Source organism: Oncorhynchus clarkii, chromosome 2 (assembly GCF_045791955.1).
Source record: "Oncorhynchus clarkii lewisi isolate Uvic-CL-2024 chromosome 2, UVic_Ocla_1.0, whole genome shotgun sequence".
Taxonomy (NCBI): Eukaryota; Metazoa; Chordata; class Actinopteri; order Salmoniformes; family Salmonidae; genus Oncorhynchus; species Oncorhynchus clarkii.
Genome location: NC_092148.1, coordinates 29,182,478 through 29,199,768, shown reverse-complemented (window position 1 = coordinate 29,199,768; position 17,291 = coordinate 29,182,478). Strand labels below are relative to the sequence as shown.

General features: G+C 43.3%; 1 protein-coding gene across 2 annotated transcripts in view; it reads left to right on the top strand.

The window, feature by feature from the left end:
• LOC139366293 (protein argonaute-3-like) overlaps positions 1 to 7,423 on the top strand; it is a 47,254-nt gene extending 39,831 nt beyond the window's left edge. The window contains exon 19 of one of the 2 annotated variants that reach the window (XM_071103605.1): positions 654 to 7,423. In XM_071103605.1, the coding sequence (XP_070959706.1) occupies positions 654 to 762 (109 nt within the window). In that variant the 3' untranslated portion in view covers positions 763 to 7,423. The remainder of the gene's footprint in view (positions 1 to 653) is intronic. The other variant, XM_071103615.1, reaches the window with a different exon arrangement.
• Positions 7,424 to 17,291: the final 9,868 nt, after the last annotated feature.

The following is a 17,291-nucleotide window of genomic DNA, read 5'->3' as shown; positions in this document are numbered from 1 at the left end:
TTATACTGACCCCAGAAAGCAGCGCTAGATATTATACTGACCCCAGACAGCAGCGCTAGATATTATACTGAACCAGAAAGCAGCGCTAGATATTATACTGACCCAGACAGCAGCGCTAGATATTATACTGACCCAGACAGCAGCGCTAGATATTATACTGACCCCAGAAAGCAGCGCTAGATATTATACTGACCCCAGACAGCAGCGCTAGATATTATACTGAACCAGAAAGCAGCGCTAGATATTATACTGACCCAGAAAGCAGCGCTAGATATTATACTGACCCAGACAGCAGCACTAGATATTATACTGCCCCCAGAAAGCAGCACTAGATATTATACTGACCCCAGAAAGCAGCGCTAGATATTATACTGACCCAGACAGCAGCGCTAGATATTATACTGACCCAGACAGCAGCGCTAGATATTATACTGACCCAGACAGCAGCGCTAGATATTATACTGACCCAGACAGCAGCACTAGATATTATACTGAACCAGAAAGCTGCGCTAGATATTATACTGACCCAGAAAGCTAGCTTTCTCTGTAAATACATTTTTTTTAGCTTCAAATAAGTGCGTATCATAGTTGACTTGTCTTTCTGATCCATTCATGTATGTATCTGTCCTGATGAATGTCTTCTCTTCTCCCAGTGCGGAGGGCAGCCATGTCTCTGGTCAGAGTAACGGTCGGGACCCCCAGGCTCTGGCCAAGGCGGTGCAGATTCACCACGACACGCTGAGGACCATGTACTTTGCCTGAGCACCACCCCACACCACCATCACCGCACTTAAAACACACACCCCCACACCCCTGCCTGCCAGTCAAGGAGGGTTGCAGCCCCCCACAACCAGTCAATCCGGACCTGACACTGTGTAGAGGGAAGAGGATGGGTGGGGGAAGCCCCCCGCAATGGACTGAGGATGCAGACAGACGCTGCTTTAAAACAAGAGAGGAAGAACTTGGCACTATTATGCAATATTAAACCAGCCCCCTGCTTTTCCTGGGCACCCTAACTCCGCCCCCACTTCCTCCAGGCCCTCCCTCCTTTTCTCCGGTCATGAGAGATCTGTGGTTTTGATTCCGGATGTGTATGGTTGACGTTGCAGAGTTTGTTCCCTTTCGTCATCATGCCTTTTTTACCTCAAATCAGTTTAACGGCAGCACTTTCTGCCCTTTTTCGTTTGTTAGTTATGTTTTGACTTTTCTTTATCAAAGGTTGAGGAGAGAAGAAGAAAAGGATGAGGTGTTTGAAGGGTGGATCTCGATCTGTGCAGAACTATCACGGCACACTAGCTTGCCACTTATTTTCTTCCATCTTCTTTTTTTTTAGCCAATGGTGACTTATCAAAAGTGTGAGCGTGTCAATGGACACTGTGTACTAGGAGACTAACACGAGCTCTTATTTTGAGCACAGTGCCACCTGGAGTCTGAACGGTGTAAATGCTCTCTTCAAAAGTCCCAACCTCTCTGGGGAATAAGCTATGATGCTAATCATATGATTTCTTACTCTTATCATTTGACTTGACCCAGTAAGTGATGTGCGTATACAGTGGCACACATCTGTAGAGGGTAATACAATGATATCGAACCTGAAGGTCAGTCCCCTATGACATCGATCTAATGTGCTGTGACAGCAACATTGCAATGTGACCCTGTTTTGGAATTTTCTTTCCTGTACATCATGTTTGATATTTAAGATGCTTGTTTGTTTTTTTGTTTTTTTACCATTCTTTCCAGTATTTATTAGTACGCTCAAGATATAGTAATTTAATGAGAAGAGCATTTATTTCTGCATTCTTTCATTCTATCTGCTCTATTTGAGTTTTGTTGTGGAAGATCCTAAATTGAATGACAGATCATGTTGCTTTCCTCTAGTGCAATAATGTTTTAGCTGAGGGAAGGAAGCGTCTTCTAGAGGATACGACTTGAATGTCTGGAAGTCTGCAGCGGTGAGTTTAGGAGAATGTACTAGAACCCAGATCTCTTACGAGAGCTCTCGGGTAGTAAGAGAATGTTTTTGAGCCACACAATTGGCACTTACCCCGTTGCTCCTCTTTATGAAGGGAGTATCGGGGTTCATAGGTCGAAGGGTTATGCCAATGAGTGTGTTATGGGTTAAAAATCAAGTGCCTGGTTTTGGAAATGAACGGTTAAATGGCTGGTTGTATGGATGGATTATGACGTGGTGGTCTTAGCTTTCAAAATGTATTCGAACAAGGAAGTTAAAGGGCAAGGTTTAGCTGGAGAAAGTTGACTTCAAGCTACATTTTGCCTCATTTTTGACAAGTTGCATCACATTGAAATCCTTGCGATAGAAACTATATAATGTGTGTGTTTCTCCAGTCGTCTTTGCCTAATAGCAGCGGTATTTTAGCAGATAAAGTCGTGCTGCACTCTGCCTCTATCCTCATCAGACACGGATCTAGCTGCTATATCTACATGTACTCAAGGTGACTAAGAATCGAGGCATGCCTCAGTCATGAGCAGCAGGAGAGCTAAGCCGCTAAGACAAAAATTCAATTTCCCATATAACTGACCATCCAAACCAATAGTAGCTAGCTGTCTTCTAGAGTCAACAATTCGATGACTCTTGGAAGTCTGGGAGACTGAGTGAGTGACTTGTGTGGTCGCTGCTTAGCTCCTACGTGCTCTGTGACATGAGGCATGCCTAGTGGTGTTCAATAGAGACAATTATCTGCACTAAAATAAGTGTGTGTTGGACCGAACACATGCCTCTGGTGCTATGTACCGTAGTAAACCTCCCAATGAAGTAGACGAGAGGGTCTGTGTTATGTTGGGAACTGTAGGGATTTCTCATCCTAACTGTTAGTGGAAACGGTTGCCATTTGAGAATCTCTTGTTTTTGACGGTACAATGATACAAGGAGACAGTTTTCAAGGCAAGGACTGCCCCAATAGGTGAACGGTAGTGTGGTCCAATGGTAGAATCCTGTGTGTGCCACCCCCCCCCCCCCCCCCCCCATAGTCACGTTTGACTGCCTTCCCAACTCTAGCCTTCCCCTGGCTGAAAGCCAATGAGTTTGAGCCTTCATGATCTTCACTAGTGTCCAAAAAGCCTTTTTCAAAAGCCAGATTGGAAGAAGTGTATATATGTACATTTCACATTGTTGTAATGCACACACCACTTATTTTTGCTAACAAAAAATCTAACCTATGTAGTTATATAGTTATTCATCATTAAACGTGAAGGGTAATAAAATGTGGCAAGAGTTTTGAGTCAACTGTTGTTGACTCGTGTGCTGTGGCAATGTATACTGTTATTTGTGTATTTTGGCGTGCGTACAGTGGCGGTGGCTCTATTTCGACATGTAACGTGTGTCTGGGTTGTTATACTGTTATGGATCGGGATGCGGTGGACTTCTATAAGTAAGAGGTGCTTCTATTTCTGTCACTCTTGGCAGCTGTTGACAGCTCCTCCCTGTTGTCAAAGAATCCAAATGAAAATCATTGGCCTTTGTTGTTTTTTTGTTTTTTTAGAGCATAATTGTTCTGATCCTGCCTGATCGTCTTTCTCAGGCGGGAGTTGATGCCTGTAGAACAGGGGAGAGCGGGAGAAACCGGGGCTTGCTAAAGTGTTGTAGACCCACTTTAAAAGATGTAGTTGATTTAAAGAATGAGATGGTTACCTGGACTGGTCATCTTGAACGTTGAGTACCAATGTGGCCCGCGGTGCTTTATTTTAAGCCTTGTGGGCGATGAGGCCCCTATAGAGCGAGACTTGGCCTTTTTAACTGTTGTTGCTTTTCTCCTCTCTCCTTGCGCAACCACGGGCACTTCTTGTGCTCAGAAATACAAAGCCTTAAGGCCTCCGGTAAGTCTGCAATGTGACAAAGTATATAATCTCATTTCGTTTTTTCCACTTTCTCCTTACTTTTGATTCCCATTGCCAGAGGACTACATTCCATAGCCTGTAGATCTGCCATCTGATTCCCCTGAGAGCTAAGTGGAGAAAATATGGAAGACTAGAGGACAGAAGAAGTTAAGTTTGCTCCGTAAATGTATGATCCAATGGTGTCTTGGATCGGTTTGTTGGTGTGTGCTTGGTTTTTGTTAGATGGGTTTTTGTGCATGTGTCTGGTTCTGGTGTATGTAAAGTGAGAAGTAGGGCTGCTATTTGAGGGAGGTGGTGTGTATGGATCGGTACATGGTTTAGCAAGCGACAAGCGTAGTGATCATCCAAACTGACATGATGATGAACGTCAAGGACTGTATAGAACATTCTGATTTTCCTGGGCAAAAGAACACATGTTTACATATAGCAGATGTTAGCCTAACATCTTTTTACTTTTCAACTCGCTAAACCGTCAACAGTAACGTTTTTCAGATGTTTGTTTGTGTTCAGCAGTTTTCTTTTTTTTTGTCTTTTTTTTTTTTTTTGCTTAGTTTATAGATATTTATGAGCAAGGCCTTCTAGGTCTTAAACATCAACCCAGAGATTGCTATACTCTATGGAAAAGTAGCTATGTGTGTTCATTCCATTGCCTGTGACGCACAGATATACTGGATTTTGAGTTGTATGTTCTTTTCGGCGCGGAAGGTAAATCTATGGCAGAGTGAAGTCCACAGGAAGTGCCTTTCTTTATGGTGGTGCTGTAAAACAAAAGTCAAATGGCAAAGACGTTTATCTCATTTTTGAAGAAAAATATAAAAGCATTGCAATGCAGAAACACATGCACAGTACACACACATTATTTATATGTGTATATATATATATATATATATGCACGCATACCAAGATGCATAAAGACAGAGTATATGATTGTGGTTGAGCGTTCACTTAGTGGTGCATTTTGAGTTTGGACCAATCGACTCGGTTGGTTGGTACAGTGGAACTTGCGTTGACAAGTGAGGTCATAGTTAAAACCGATGTGTGTGTGACACAGCCTGGGCCACGAATGACGAACATAGCACAGCACTTTATAGACTGCCACTCTCACTCGGACACACAGCCACAACGTTTTCTGTCTTTGTACCTCGTCCAATCCCCGCCTCCCAGATACAAGTGGCGTGTCGAGGACTTGTTATGTGATTGAGGAGATTTTCCTCCTCTGGGAATTGGATTACGACACCAAACAAAACGGTTACTATCGCTACTAAGTGGTCATTTTAAAGGTGTGCCTCCAGCTCATGTGACTCCGCTGATGATGATGACTGTTTTGAGTCGGCCTGCGTTTTGTGGTTTCTCATTAAGAATCTGAAACCACCAACGGTTTTTTAAGTGTTCCAATGTAAGGAAGTTGGAAGTAATGGCATTCGCATTAGGATGTCGGCAGTTGTCTGGCCCATGGCATTGTCATCCCAGTGCAATGCCTCACCCTGCCGCGTGTCTCTTGTCCTTAATGGAAGGATAGTGGGCCCACTTTCATTGGGGTTTTGGGGCAGTTCGCGTGTGGAATAAGACTCAGAGAGGGTCTGTATGAGTCATTTGGGGTACCCATCAGTCCAGGGAGGTGGTATCTTTTTTACAAGAGATAAAAAAAACAATGCGCCTCACTTACCTTTATATGCTGCATACGTTATACTACATGAGAGGAGAAACCATATTGCTTTGGTTATTACAGTATAATGCTTGATTAATACCTGATTATGATATTCTCATAACTGTTTTAGAGACGGAAGTATAACTAAGATTCTCTTGTTTAGTTTCTTTTGTCCTAACACTTATCTGACTTGAGCCGAACATTTTATTTTGTCCTATTTAAATGTTCTTTTTAATATGTATATGAAATATATATTGCAAAATATTTTATGCTGTATTTATTGAGTGCATAAATGAGCATCTAGCTAGAGTCTCCGCAACATTGGCAGCATGGTGTAGGTGCAGCTAGGGGACGAGGCCTTAAACCCCTCCCCCCTCCATGTTGAAGACTTATCCTCCCCAAACACGCAAGCACAGCAACGTGTTGGAGGGCGGACGGAGGGGCACAGTTGAGCAGGGGCATCTGTTTTTAAATTAGGTATTACTTATGTAGACCCCTGCTTTTAGCTTTCTGTTTGGGGGAAGAGGCCTTCTCATATGTCCTCATCACCTTCTTGTACTCTCTAGTCCCTCTCTCCTCTCCGGTTCTCTCCTCCCATCTTGTTGATACCACCCCCACATGTTGCAACTCATCTCTGTAGGGGTAGGGAACCTTCACTGAACCACTCGGACTGAGCTGAGCCTTGTGAAAACTGACTTCTTCATCCAGAGCTGCTAATGTGTTAGCCATGTAAACTCCCCTGGCCTGGTGGAGTACAGGTGGGTGAGAATGGAGGGGGGAAGGAGGGAGGGAGGGATGGTGCTAAGGCAGAGGATGTATGGTTAGGTGTGGCTTCTGTGCTTTCATGCCTCCTCTGGAGTTTTTTTTTCCTTGTGCCAGAGACTTTTACACAGTAAGGAGTAGAGACTAAAGTCCCATTCCACTTAAAAATGCAAGCCTCAGTCTTAAGTGTGTTCTTACTTCGTTGTTGGGTTTTATTTACAACTACAGAATGCCTGAGTTGAGTACAAAAAAAGGCCCAACTCCAAAATGTCATCCTCGTGTTTATTTTCAAACCACTAACAGTGCTACAGTAGTTGGTGAGCCCCAACATACAAAAGTGTATGTTTCCCCACGTGTATGGATGTAAGAACAGGAGCCTGAGGGTTCTGTATGCTGTACTTAGACTTGTACCTGTGTAACGAATCAAGGTGTTGTAATAATGAGTTGCTGTTCTGTTTGCCCACTGTCTGTTAGTCGTTCCCACCTCACTCTAGGGTCAGAGGCATGGAGCTTTGAAGAGGTCGTCAACCCTGTTCAGAACTTCAATAGGCTTTTCCTACCTATTACCCACAGACAAATACTTTAAGACATGTTGACTCCATTTAGCTCTCTGTTTTGATGTGCAAGCAGACGTTGCTTGCTTTCAGTCCATTCGCAGTCCATGTTGAGGTTTTGAAATCCCGTTTGCTCGAGAGATTATCGGATGCTGTTTTCCCAGTGTTAAAACTGGTTTGAAGACCGATTTCGTCAGTGGCCAAGGATGCTGGACTTTTTAAAGGTTTTCCTATGTGTTTCATCTGTATCTTGAGGTTATTTTGTATTTGACGTGCGGTTGGTTTGTGTCATTACTTTTTAATTGAATGTCAGTCAGGATTGTGTGCTGTGATACCATTTTGAGTCCTGAGGCACCTGCTAAAATCAATGGGTGTTTGATGATACGAACAAGGTAGCCACATGAGTTCCATGCCTCTGGCTCTGTTTCGGTCTGTGTCTCTACTCTGTATGTTTCAAACTCTCTGTTGTACCAACAGGTCTTTTTTATTTTAGTTTTAAATGTCTTTCTTTTGTATTTCTCTTTAGGCCTTTTAGTGTTACACTTCAAAAACGTAAGCAAAGTATCTTTCACAAATACTTGCAATAAAAAGCTTTGCTTTCATACCTTTCGCGTTATGAAATTTGTTTCTAGACCACGCACGCACAAGTGATCACACACACCCACCCCGCTTTAGTTTATGTTGGAGTATAAATCAAATACTCCGGCTATTTGGCTATATCGCCGTAGTCACTAGCCAGTTCTAGTGGAAGGTAGGTTCAGCGCAGATGTAATGTTACTAAATGATTATGAGGTCATTACACATGGTCATTGTTCAAATTCTATTGTTCTAGTATTCTTCAGATTTTTCTGTTGCACCAGACAGTTCCCTGTTTTCTAGACCCATTGTGGTATTAGTCTCTTCATTTCAAGGAATGTGAAGAATTTGTCTTGAGAAGTAGAAGTCGGAACATATTTTTTGGTATGTAACTCCTGTATAGTGTGGCAAATGGAGTGTATATTACTGGAAACGTTCAAAGTTTTACAAGTAAACTACTAGAATTTTGGTAACTTTCAAGGAGAATATGGAATTTTATGACAGCTGGTGGCATTTTTGGGTACTTCGGGTTATCACAGGTGTCAAATCTCTGGCACTCTGTGGCCTTATCACATACATGTAAAATTATTTATCTAATAAGGATGTAAAATTAAACTTTGAATGACAACGGTATAAAACAGGAGCCCTAATTATAAACCAATTTAGTGAATTAATGAGGGTTTCACCATGATCTTTTAAAATTTGTATTTATTTTTTGACACTTTACATTGTCAGTATGTGTTATAAAAATGTTTTGTGGCAGTATTTGGAAGAGTTGCAGAGTTAATTATAAATAATGCCATTGTGGACAAGTTGCTTTAAATAATGTTTTTGTCAATTTTCTCATAAACCATATGGTTTATCCACTTGAATCTCATGGCAAATATAGACGCAGAATATATATATATATATATATATATATATATACACACACACACACACACACACACACACACACACACACACACACACACACACACATTCAAGCAAACAAATACGTATGTCGACAACCCCTTCAAATTAGTGGATTTGGCTATTTGCTGACCCTGTATAAAATCGAGCACACAGCCATGCAATCTCCATAGACAAACGTTGGCAGTAGAATGGCCCGTGCTGAAGAGCTCAATGACTTTCAATGAGGTACAGTCATAGGATGCCACCTTTCCAACAGGTCAGTTCATCAATTTTCTGCTCTGCTAGAACTGCCGTGGTTAACTGTAAGTGCTGTTATTGTGAAGTGGAAATGTCTAGGAACAACAACGGCTCAGCCGCGAAGTAGTAAACGGGACCTCCGAGTGCTGAAGCCTTGGTCCTTGTCCTTGGTTGCAACACTCATTAGCGAGTTCCAAACTACCTTTGGAAGCAACGTCAGCACTAGAACTGTTTGAAGGGAGCTTCATGAAATGGGTTTCCGTGGCCGAGCAGCCGCACACAGCCTAAGATCACAATGCCAAGCGTCGGCTGGAGTGGTGTAAAGCTCACCGCCATTGCACTCGAGTGCAGAATCACGCTTCACCATCTGACAGTCCAAAAGACGTATCTGGGTTTGACGGATGCCAGGAGAACACTACCTGCCCAAATGCATAGTGCCAACGGTCAAGTTTGGTGGAGGAGGAATAATGGTCTGGGGCTGTTTTTTCATGGTTTGGGCGAGTCCCCTTAGTTCCAGTGAAGGGAAATCTTAACGCTACAGCATACAATGACATTCTAGACAATTCTGTGCTTCTAACTTTGTGGCAACAGTTTGGGGAAGGCCCTTTCCTGTTTTAGCATGACAATGACCCTGTGCACAAAGCAAGGTCCATACAGAAATGTTTTGTCGAGATCAGTGTGGAAGAACTTGACTGGCCTGCACAGAGCCCTGACCTCAACCCCATCGAACACCTCTGGGATGAATTGGAAAGCCGACTGCGAGCCAGGCCTAATTGCCCAAAGTCAGTGCCTGACTTCTCTAATGCTCTTGAGGCAGAATGGAAGCAAGTCACATCAGCAATGTTACATCTAGTGGAAAGCCTTCCCAGAAGAGTGGAGGCTGTTAAAGCAGCAAAGGGGGACCAACTCCGTATTCATGCCCATGATTTTGGAATGAGCTGTTTGACGAGCAGGTGTCCACATACTTTTAAGTTAAGTATAAATTACAATCGATTACCTACTAATTACCTAAGATTACAGAAACTTTAGTAAATTACCAGTAGCTTTGCAACCATACTCCTGTACAATGCATTATGAATCTGTTATAATGTATTGTAGCCTACAGTATAGCCTAGCCTACTTTGGAAATCTGAACCTGTCAACGTTTCAGGTTAAAAACTTCTTATGGCTGGGGGCAGTATTGAGTAGCTTGGATGAATAAGGTGCCCAGAGTAAACTACCTGCTACTCAAGCCTAGTTACTAATATATGCATATCATTAGGAGATTTGGATAGAAAACACTGAAGTTTCTAAAACTGTTTGAATGATGTCATTGAGTATAACAGAAGAAAAAAATCCAACCAGGAAGTGGCATATCTGATGTTTGTAGTTTTTCAACTCTTTGCCGATCCAAGATAGGAAGTGCAATCGGACCAAATTTACACTAAGGCTTCCACTAGATGTCAACAGTCTTTAGAACCTTGTTTGATGCTTCTACTGTGAAGGAGGGGGGAATTTGGAGCTGAGGTCTGCCAGAGTGGCATGAGCTGATCACGTGCGTTCAGAGTTAGCTTGCGTTCCATCATATTTCTACAGACAAAGGAATTCTCCGGTTGGAATATTATTGATGATTTATGATAACTTCCTAAAGATTAATTATATACATCGTTTGACATGTTTCTATGGACTGTAACGTAACCTTTTGACTTTTCGTCTGCTCGTGCCTCATGAATTTGGATTACTGGGCTAAACGCACAAACAAAAGGGAGGTATTTGGACAGAAATTATGGACTTTATCGAACAAATCAAACATTTTATTGTGGAACTGGGATTCCTGGGAGTGCTTTCTGATGAAGATCATCAAAGGTAAGTTAATTATTATAATGCTATTTCTGATTTCTGACTCATGGCGGATATCTGTATGGCTTGTTTTGTTGTCTGAGCGCTGTACTCGGATTATTGCATGGTGTGCTTTTTGGGTAAAGCTTTTTGGAAATCTGACACAGCAGTTGATTTAAGGAGAAGTTTATCTAAAGTTCCATGTATAATACTTGTACACTGCTCAAAACAATAAAGGGAACACTTAAACAATACAATGTAACTCCAAGTCAATCACACTTCTGTGAAATCAAACTGTCCACTTAGGAAGCAACACTGATTGACAATACATTTCATGCTGTTGTGCAAATGGAATAGACAACAGGTGGAAATTATAGGCAATTAGCAAGACACCCCCAATAAAGGAGTGGTTCTGCAGGTGGTGACCACAGACCACTTCTCAGTTCCTATGCTTCCTGGCTAATGTTTTGGTCACTTTTGAATGCTGGTGGTGCTTTCGCTCTAGTGGTAGCATGAGACGGAGTCTACAACCCACACAAGTTGCTCAGGTAGTGCAGCTCATCCAGGATGGCACATCAATGCGAGCTGTGGCAAGAAGGTTTGCTGTGTCTGTCAGCGTAGTGTCCAGAGCATGGAGGTGCTACCAGGAGACAGGCCAGTACATCAGGAGACGTGGAGGAGGCCGTAGGAGGGCAACAACCCAGCAGCAGGACCGCTACCTCCACCTTTGTGCAAGGAGTAGCAGGAGGAGCACTGCCAGAGCCCTGCAAAATGACCTCCAGCGTGCCACAAATGTGCATTTGTCTGCTCAAATGGTCAGAAACAGACTCCACGAGGGTGGTATGAGGGCCCGACGTCCACATTTGGCATTTGCCAGAGAACACCAAGATTGGCAAATTCGCCACTGGCGCCCTGTGCTCTTCACAGATGAAAGCAGGTTCACACTGAGCACATGTGACAGACGTGACAGTCTGGAGACGCTGTGGAGAACGTTCTGCTGCCTGCAACATCCTCCAGCATGACCGGTTTGGCGGTGGGTCAGTCATGGTGTGGGGGGGCATTTCTTTGGGGGGCCGCACAGCCCTCCATGTGCTCGCCAGAGGTAGCCTGACTGCCATTTGGCACCGAGATGAGATCCTCAGACCCCTTGTGAGACCATATGCTGGTGCGGTTGGCCCTCGGTTCCTCCTAATGCAAGACAATGCTAGACCTCATGTGGCTGGAGTGTGTCAGCAGTTCCTGCAATTGGAAGGCATTGATGCTATGGACTGGCCTGCCCGTTCCCCAGACCTGAATCCAATTGAGCACATCTGGGACATCATGTCTCGCTCCATCCACCAACGCCACGTTGCACCACAGACTGTCCAGGAGTTGGCGGATGCTTTAGTCCAGGTCTGGGAGGAGATCCCTAAGGAAGACCATTCGCCACCTCATCAGGAGCATGCCCAGGCGTTGTAGGGAGGTCATACAGGCACGTGGAGGCCACACACACTACTGAGCCTCATTTTGACTTGTTTTAAGGACATTACATCAAAGTTGGATCAGCCTGTAGTATGTTTTCCACTTTAATTTTGAGTGTCACTCCAAATCCAGACCTCCATGGGTTGATAAATTTGATTTCCATTGATCATTTTTGTGATTTTCTTGTCAGCACATTCAACTATGTAAAGAAAAAAGTATTTAATAAGAATATTTCATTCATTTCAGATCTAGGATGTGTTATTTTAGTGTTCCCTTTATTTTTTTGAGCAGTGTATTTTCAACAATATTTGAGTTTTTCTGTAAATTGATGTGGCTCTCTGCAAAATCACCGGATGTTTTTGAACTACTGAACGTTACGCGCCAATGTAAACTAAGATTTTTGTATAGAAATATGAACTTTATCGAAAAAACATTTAATGTTTTGTGTAACATGAAGTCCTGTGAGTGTCATCTGATGAAGATCATCAAAGGTTAGTGATTAATTTGATCTCTTTTTCTGCTTTTTGTGACTCTCTTTGGATGGACAAATGACTGTTTTTCTGTGACTAGGTGCAGACCTAACATAATCATTTGGTGTGCTTTCGTCGTAAAGCCTTTTTGAAATCGGACACTGGGGTGGGATTAACAACAAGTTTCTTTAAAATGGTGTAAAATACCTCTATGCTTGAGGAATTTTAATTATGAGATTTCTGTTTTGAATTTGGCGCCCTGCACTTTCACTGGCTGTTATCATATCAATTCCGTTAGCGCGATCTAAGCCATAAGAAGTTGTTAAGAACCTTGAGAATGCAGAATACAATCTAGTCTACCAACTGAACTTTATTTCATTTTCCACCATTGCCTCAAATTAAATTAATCATAACAAACTGGTCTCAATGAAAATGGAAAGTGTACCCGAGTGCACTGAACCAGTTCAACCCTCCTGGAAAATATGGGATGGATTGAATTGAATCTCCTAAAATCCCATTTTTAGTCACATTTATCCTTCACTAAGTCTATGACAGAATAACTCCACAGGACACTCATATCTCTCTGTGAAACAGTCAGTGCACAAAGATGGCATAGCAGTCGGACGTGTGTTTGCTTTGTCCCGTGTTAATTTGATTGTAATTTGTTTTTAATTTCTTTCATATATTTTAATCACACTTTCCATCTACGAACTAAACATACTTTCCTGCAACCCGCCTCGTGCAATGTGGTACGGATCTGCTATTATTTGTATACCTTATAACTGGAACCTCCATCAGGAGCTAGCCACCAAACTAGCTACTTGTCATTGTTTGCCACTGCTAGTGGTCTTCACCTTTATCTCGGACACTAGCCAGCTTTAGCTCGGACAATTACCTGCCAGTCTGCACAGCGCGATATCAACCCAGAGTATATCGGACTGCTTTTCTCCACCACATCACCGGATTCCTGCCAAAGCTCTGGACCATTACACCGGATCATCGCAGCTAGCTAGCTGCAACCAAGTGGCTACTGTTGGCTGATGCTTCTGTCCCGACGCAAGCGCCAGTTAGCCTTGAGCTAGCCTAGAGCTAGGCCCATCTCCCGGCCAGCCGACGGGTATACCAGCTAATTCTTGGGCTACAATACCTCTTTTGCCAATTGGCCTGGACCCTCTATTGTCGACACGGAGCACCGCTGATCCATCATGACTGGTCTGCCATCTGCTATCCCAGGCCCGCCAGCTTTCTGAACGCAGTGTCTCCTGCTCGCCTAGTATAGTAGCGACTACCGAACGGCTCCCTGACACATCTCTTGCTGCTCATTGGACCCTATGATCACTCGGCTACACAGCTGATGCCTGCTGGTCTGTTCAATAACACTACCTAATTTTGTTTATCTTTCGGCCCCAGCCTCAAACTCAGGTCCTTTGTGTACCGAACTGACTCTCTGCCCATTTCATCATCATTTACCCGTTGTTGTCTTAGCTCTCCCGACCAACACCCGTGATTGCTTTATGCCTATCTCTAATGTCAATATACAGTGCCTTGCGAAAGTATTCGGCCCCCTTGAACTTTGCGACCTTTTGCCACATTTCAGGCTTCAAACATAAAGATATAAAACTGTATTTTTTTGTGAAGAATCAACAACAAGTGGGACACAATCATGAAGTGGAACGACATTTATTGGATATTTCAAACTTTTTTAACAAATCAAAAACTGAAAAATTGGGCGTGCAAAATTATTCAGCCCCTTTACTTTCAGTGCAGCAAACTCTCTCCAGAAGTTCAGTGAGGATCTCTGAATGATCCAATGTTGACCTAAATGACTAATGATAAATACAATCCACCTGTGTGTAATCAAGTCTCCGTATAAATGCACCTGCACTGTGATAGTCTCAGAGGTCTGTTAAAAGCGCAGAGAGCATCATGAAGAACAAGGAACACACCAGGCAGGTCCGAGATACTGTTGTGAAGAAGTTTAAAGCCGGATTTGGATACCAAAATATTTCCCAAGCTTTAAACATCCCAAGGAGCACTGTGCAAGCGATAATATTGAAATGGAAGGAGTATCAGACCACTGCAAATCTACCAAGACCTGGCCGTCCCTCTAAACTTTCAGCTCATAGAAAGAGAAGACTGATCAGAGATGCAGCCAAGAGGCCCATGATCACTCTGGATGAACTGCAGAGATCTACAGCTGAGGTGGGAGACTCTGTCCATAGGACAACAATCAGTCGTATATTGCACAAATCTGGCCTTTATGGAAGAGTGGCAAGAAGAAAGCCATTTCTTAAAGATATCCATAAAAAGTGTTGTTTAAAGTTTGCCACAAGCCACCTGGGAGACACACCAAACATGTGGAAGAAGGTGCTCTGGTCAGATGATACCAAAATTGAACTTTTTGGCAACAATGCAAAACGTTATGTTTGGCGTAAAAGCAACACAGCTGAACACACCATCCCCACTGTCAAACATGGTGGTGGCAGCATCATGGTTTGGTCCTGCTTTTCTTCAGCAGGGACAGGGAAGATGGTTAAAATTGATGGGAAGATGGATGGAGCCAAATACAGGACCATTCTGGAAGAAAACCTGATGGAGTCTGCAAAAGACCTGAGACTGGGACGGAGATTTGTCTTCCAACAAGACAATGATCCAAAACATAAAGCAAAATCTACAATGGAATGGTTCAAAAATAAACATATCCAGGTGTTAGAATGGCCAAGTCAAAGTCCAGACCTGAATCCAATCGAGAATCTGTGGAAAGAACTGAAAACTGCTGTTCACAAATGCTCTCCATCCAACCTCACTGAGCTCGAGCTGTTTTGCAAGAAGTCTCTCGATGTGCAAAACTGATAGAGACATACCCCAAGCGACTTACAGCTGTAATCGCAGCAAAAGGTGGCGCTACAAAGTATTAACTTAAGGGGGCTGAATAATTTTGCACTCCCAATTTTTCAGTTTTTGATTTGTTAAAGTTTGAAATATCCAATAAATGTCGTTCCACTTCATGATTGTGTCCCACTTGTTGTTGATTCTTCACAAAAAAATACAGTTTTATATCTTTGTTTGAAGCCTGAAATGTGGCAAAAGGTCGCAAAGTTCAAGGGGGCCGAATACTTTCGTAAGGCACTGTACCTTGTCTACTGCTGTTTCGCTTAGTTATTGTTTTATTTCACTGTAGAGTTCCCAGTCCTGTTCAACATGCCTAAGATAGCTCTTTTGTCCCACCCCTCACGCATGCGGAGACCTCAGTGCTACACCTATTCCCCAGGAGTTCTCATTTGTTGACTTCTGTAACCGTAAAAGCCTTGGTTTCATGCATGTTAACATCAGAAGCCTCCTCCCTAAGTTTGTTTTATTCACTGCTTTAGCACACTGCGCCAACCCTGATGCCCTAGCCTTGTCTGAATCCTGGCTTAGGAAGGCCACCAAAAATTCAGAAATTTCCATCCGCAACTACAACATTTTCTGTCAAGATAGAACTGCCAAAGGGGGCGGAGTTGAAATCTACTGCAGAGAGAGCCTGCAGAGTTCTGTCTTACTTTCCAGGTATCTGCACAAACAGTTTGAGCTTCTACTTTTAAAAATCCAGCACCAAGCTGTGCCCTGGACACCATATGTGAATTGATTGCCTCCCATCTATCTTCAGAGTTCATACTGTTAGTTGACCTAAACTGGGATATGCTTAACACCCCGGCCATCCTACAATCTAAACTAGATGCCCTCAATCTCACACAAATTATCAAGGAACCTACCAGGTACAACCCTAAATCCGTAAACATGGGCACCTTCATAGATATCATCCTTACCAACTTGCCCTCCAAATACACCTCTGGTGTCTTCAACCAGGATCTCAGCGATCACTGCCTCATTGTCTGCGTCCGTAATGGGTCCGCAGTCATTCGACCACCCCTCATCAATGTCAAACACTCCCTAAAATACGTCAGCGAGCAGGCCTTTCTAATCGACCTGGAAGGATATTGACCTCATGCCGTCAGTAGAGGATGCCTGGTTGCTCTTTAAAAGTGCTTTCCTCACCATCTTAAATAAGCATGCCCCGTTCCAAAAATGTAGAACTAAGAACAAATATAGCCCATGGTTCACTCCTGACTTGACTGCCCTTGACCAGCACATCCTGTGATGTGTTTATTAGCATCGAATAGCCCCCGCTATATGCAACTTTTCAGGGGAGTCAGGAACCAATATACACAGTTCGGAAAGCAAAGGCTAGCTTTTTAAAACAGATATTTGCATCTTGTAGCCCTAATTCCAAAAAGTTTTGGAACACAGTAAATTCCATGGATAATAAGAGCACCTTCTCCCAGCTGCCCACTGCACTGAGGCTAAGAAACACTGTCACCATGATAAATCTACGATAAACGATCATTTCAACAAGCATTTTTCTACGGCCGGCCATGCTTTCCACCTGGTTACCCCTACTCCGGCCAACAGCTCTGCACCCCCCGCAGCAACCTGCCCAAGCCCCCCCCCCCCCACGTTTCTCTTTCACCCAAATCCAGATAGCGGATGTTCTGAAAGACCTGCAAAATCTTGACCCCCTACAAATCAGCTGGGATAGACGATTTGGACCCTCTCTTTCAAAAATTATCCGCTGCAATTGTTGCAACCACTATTACTAGCCTGTTCAACTTCTCGTATCATCTGAGATACCCAAAGATTGGAAAGCTGCCACGGTCATCCCCCTCAAAGGGGGAGACACTCTAGACCCAAGCTGTTACAGACCTATATCCATCCTGCCCTGCCTTTCTAAAGTCTTTGAAAGCCAAGTTAACAAACAGATCACCGATCATTTCGAATTCCACCGTACCTTCTCCGCTATGCAATCTGTTTTCCGAGTTGGTCGTGGGTGCACATCAGCCACGCTCAAGGTCCTAAACAATATCATAACCGCCATAGATAAAAGGCTTTCGACTCTGTCAATTACTGCATTTTTCTTTTTATTACCCCCTTTTTCTCCCCAATTTCGTGGTATCC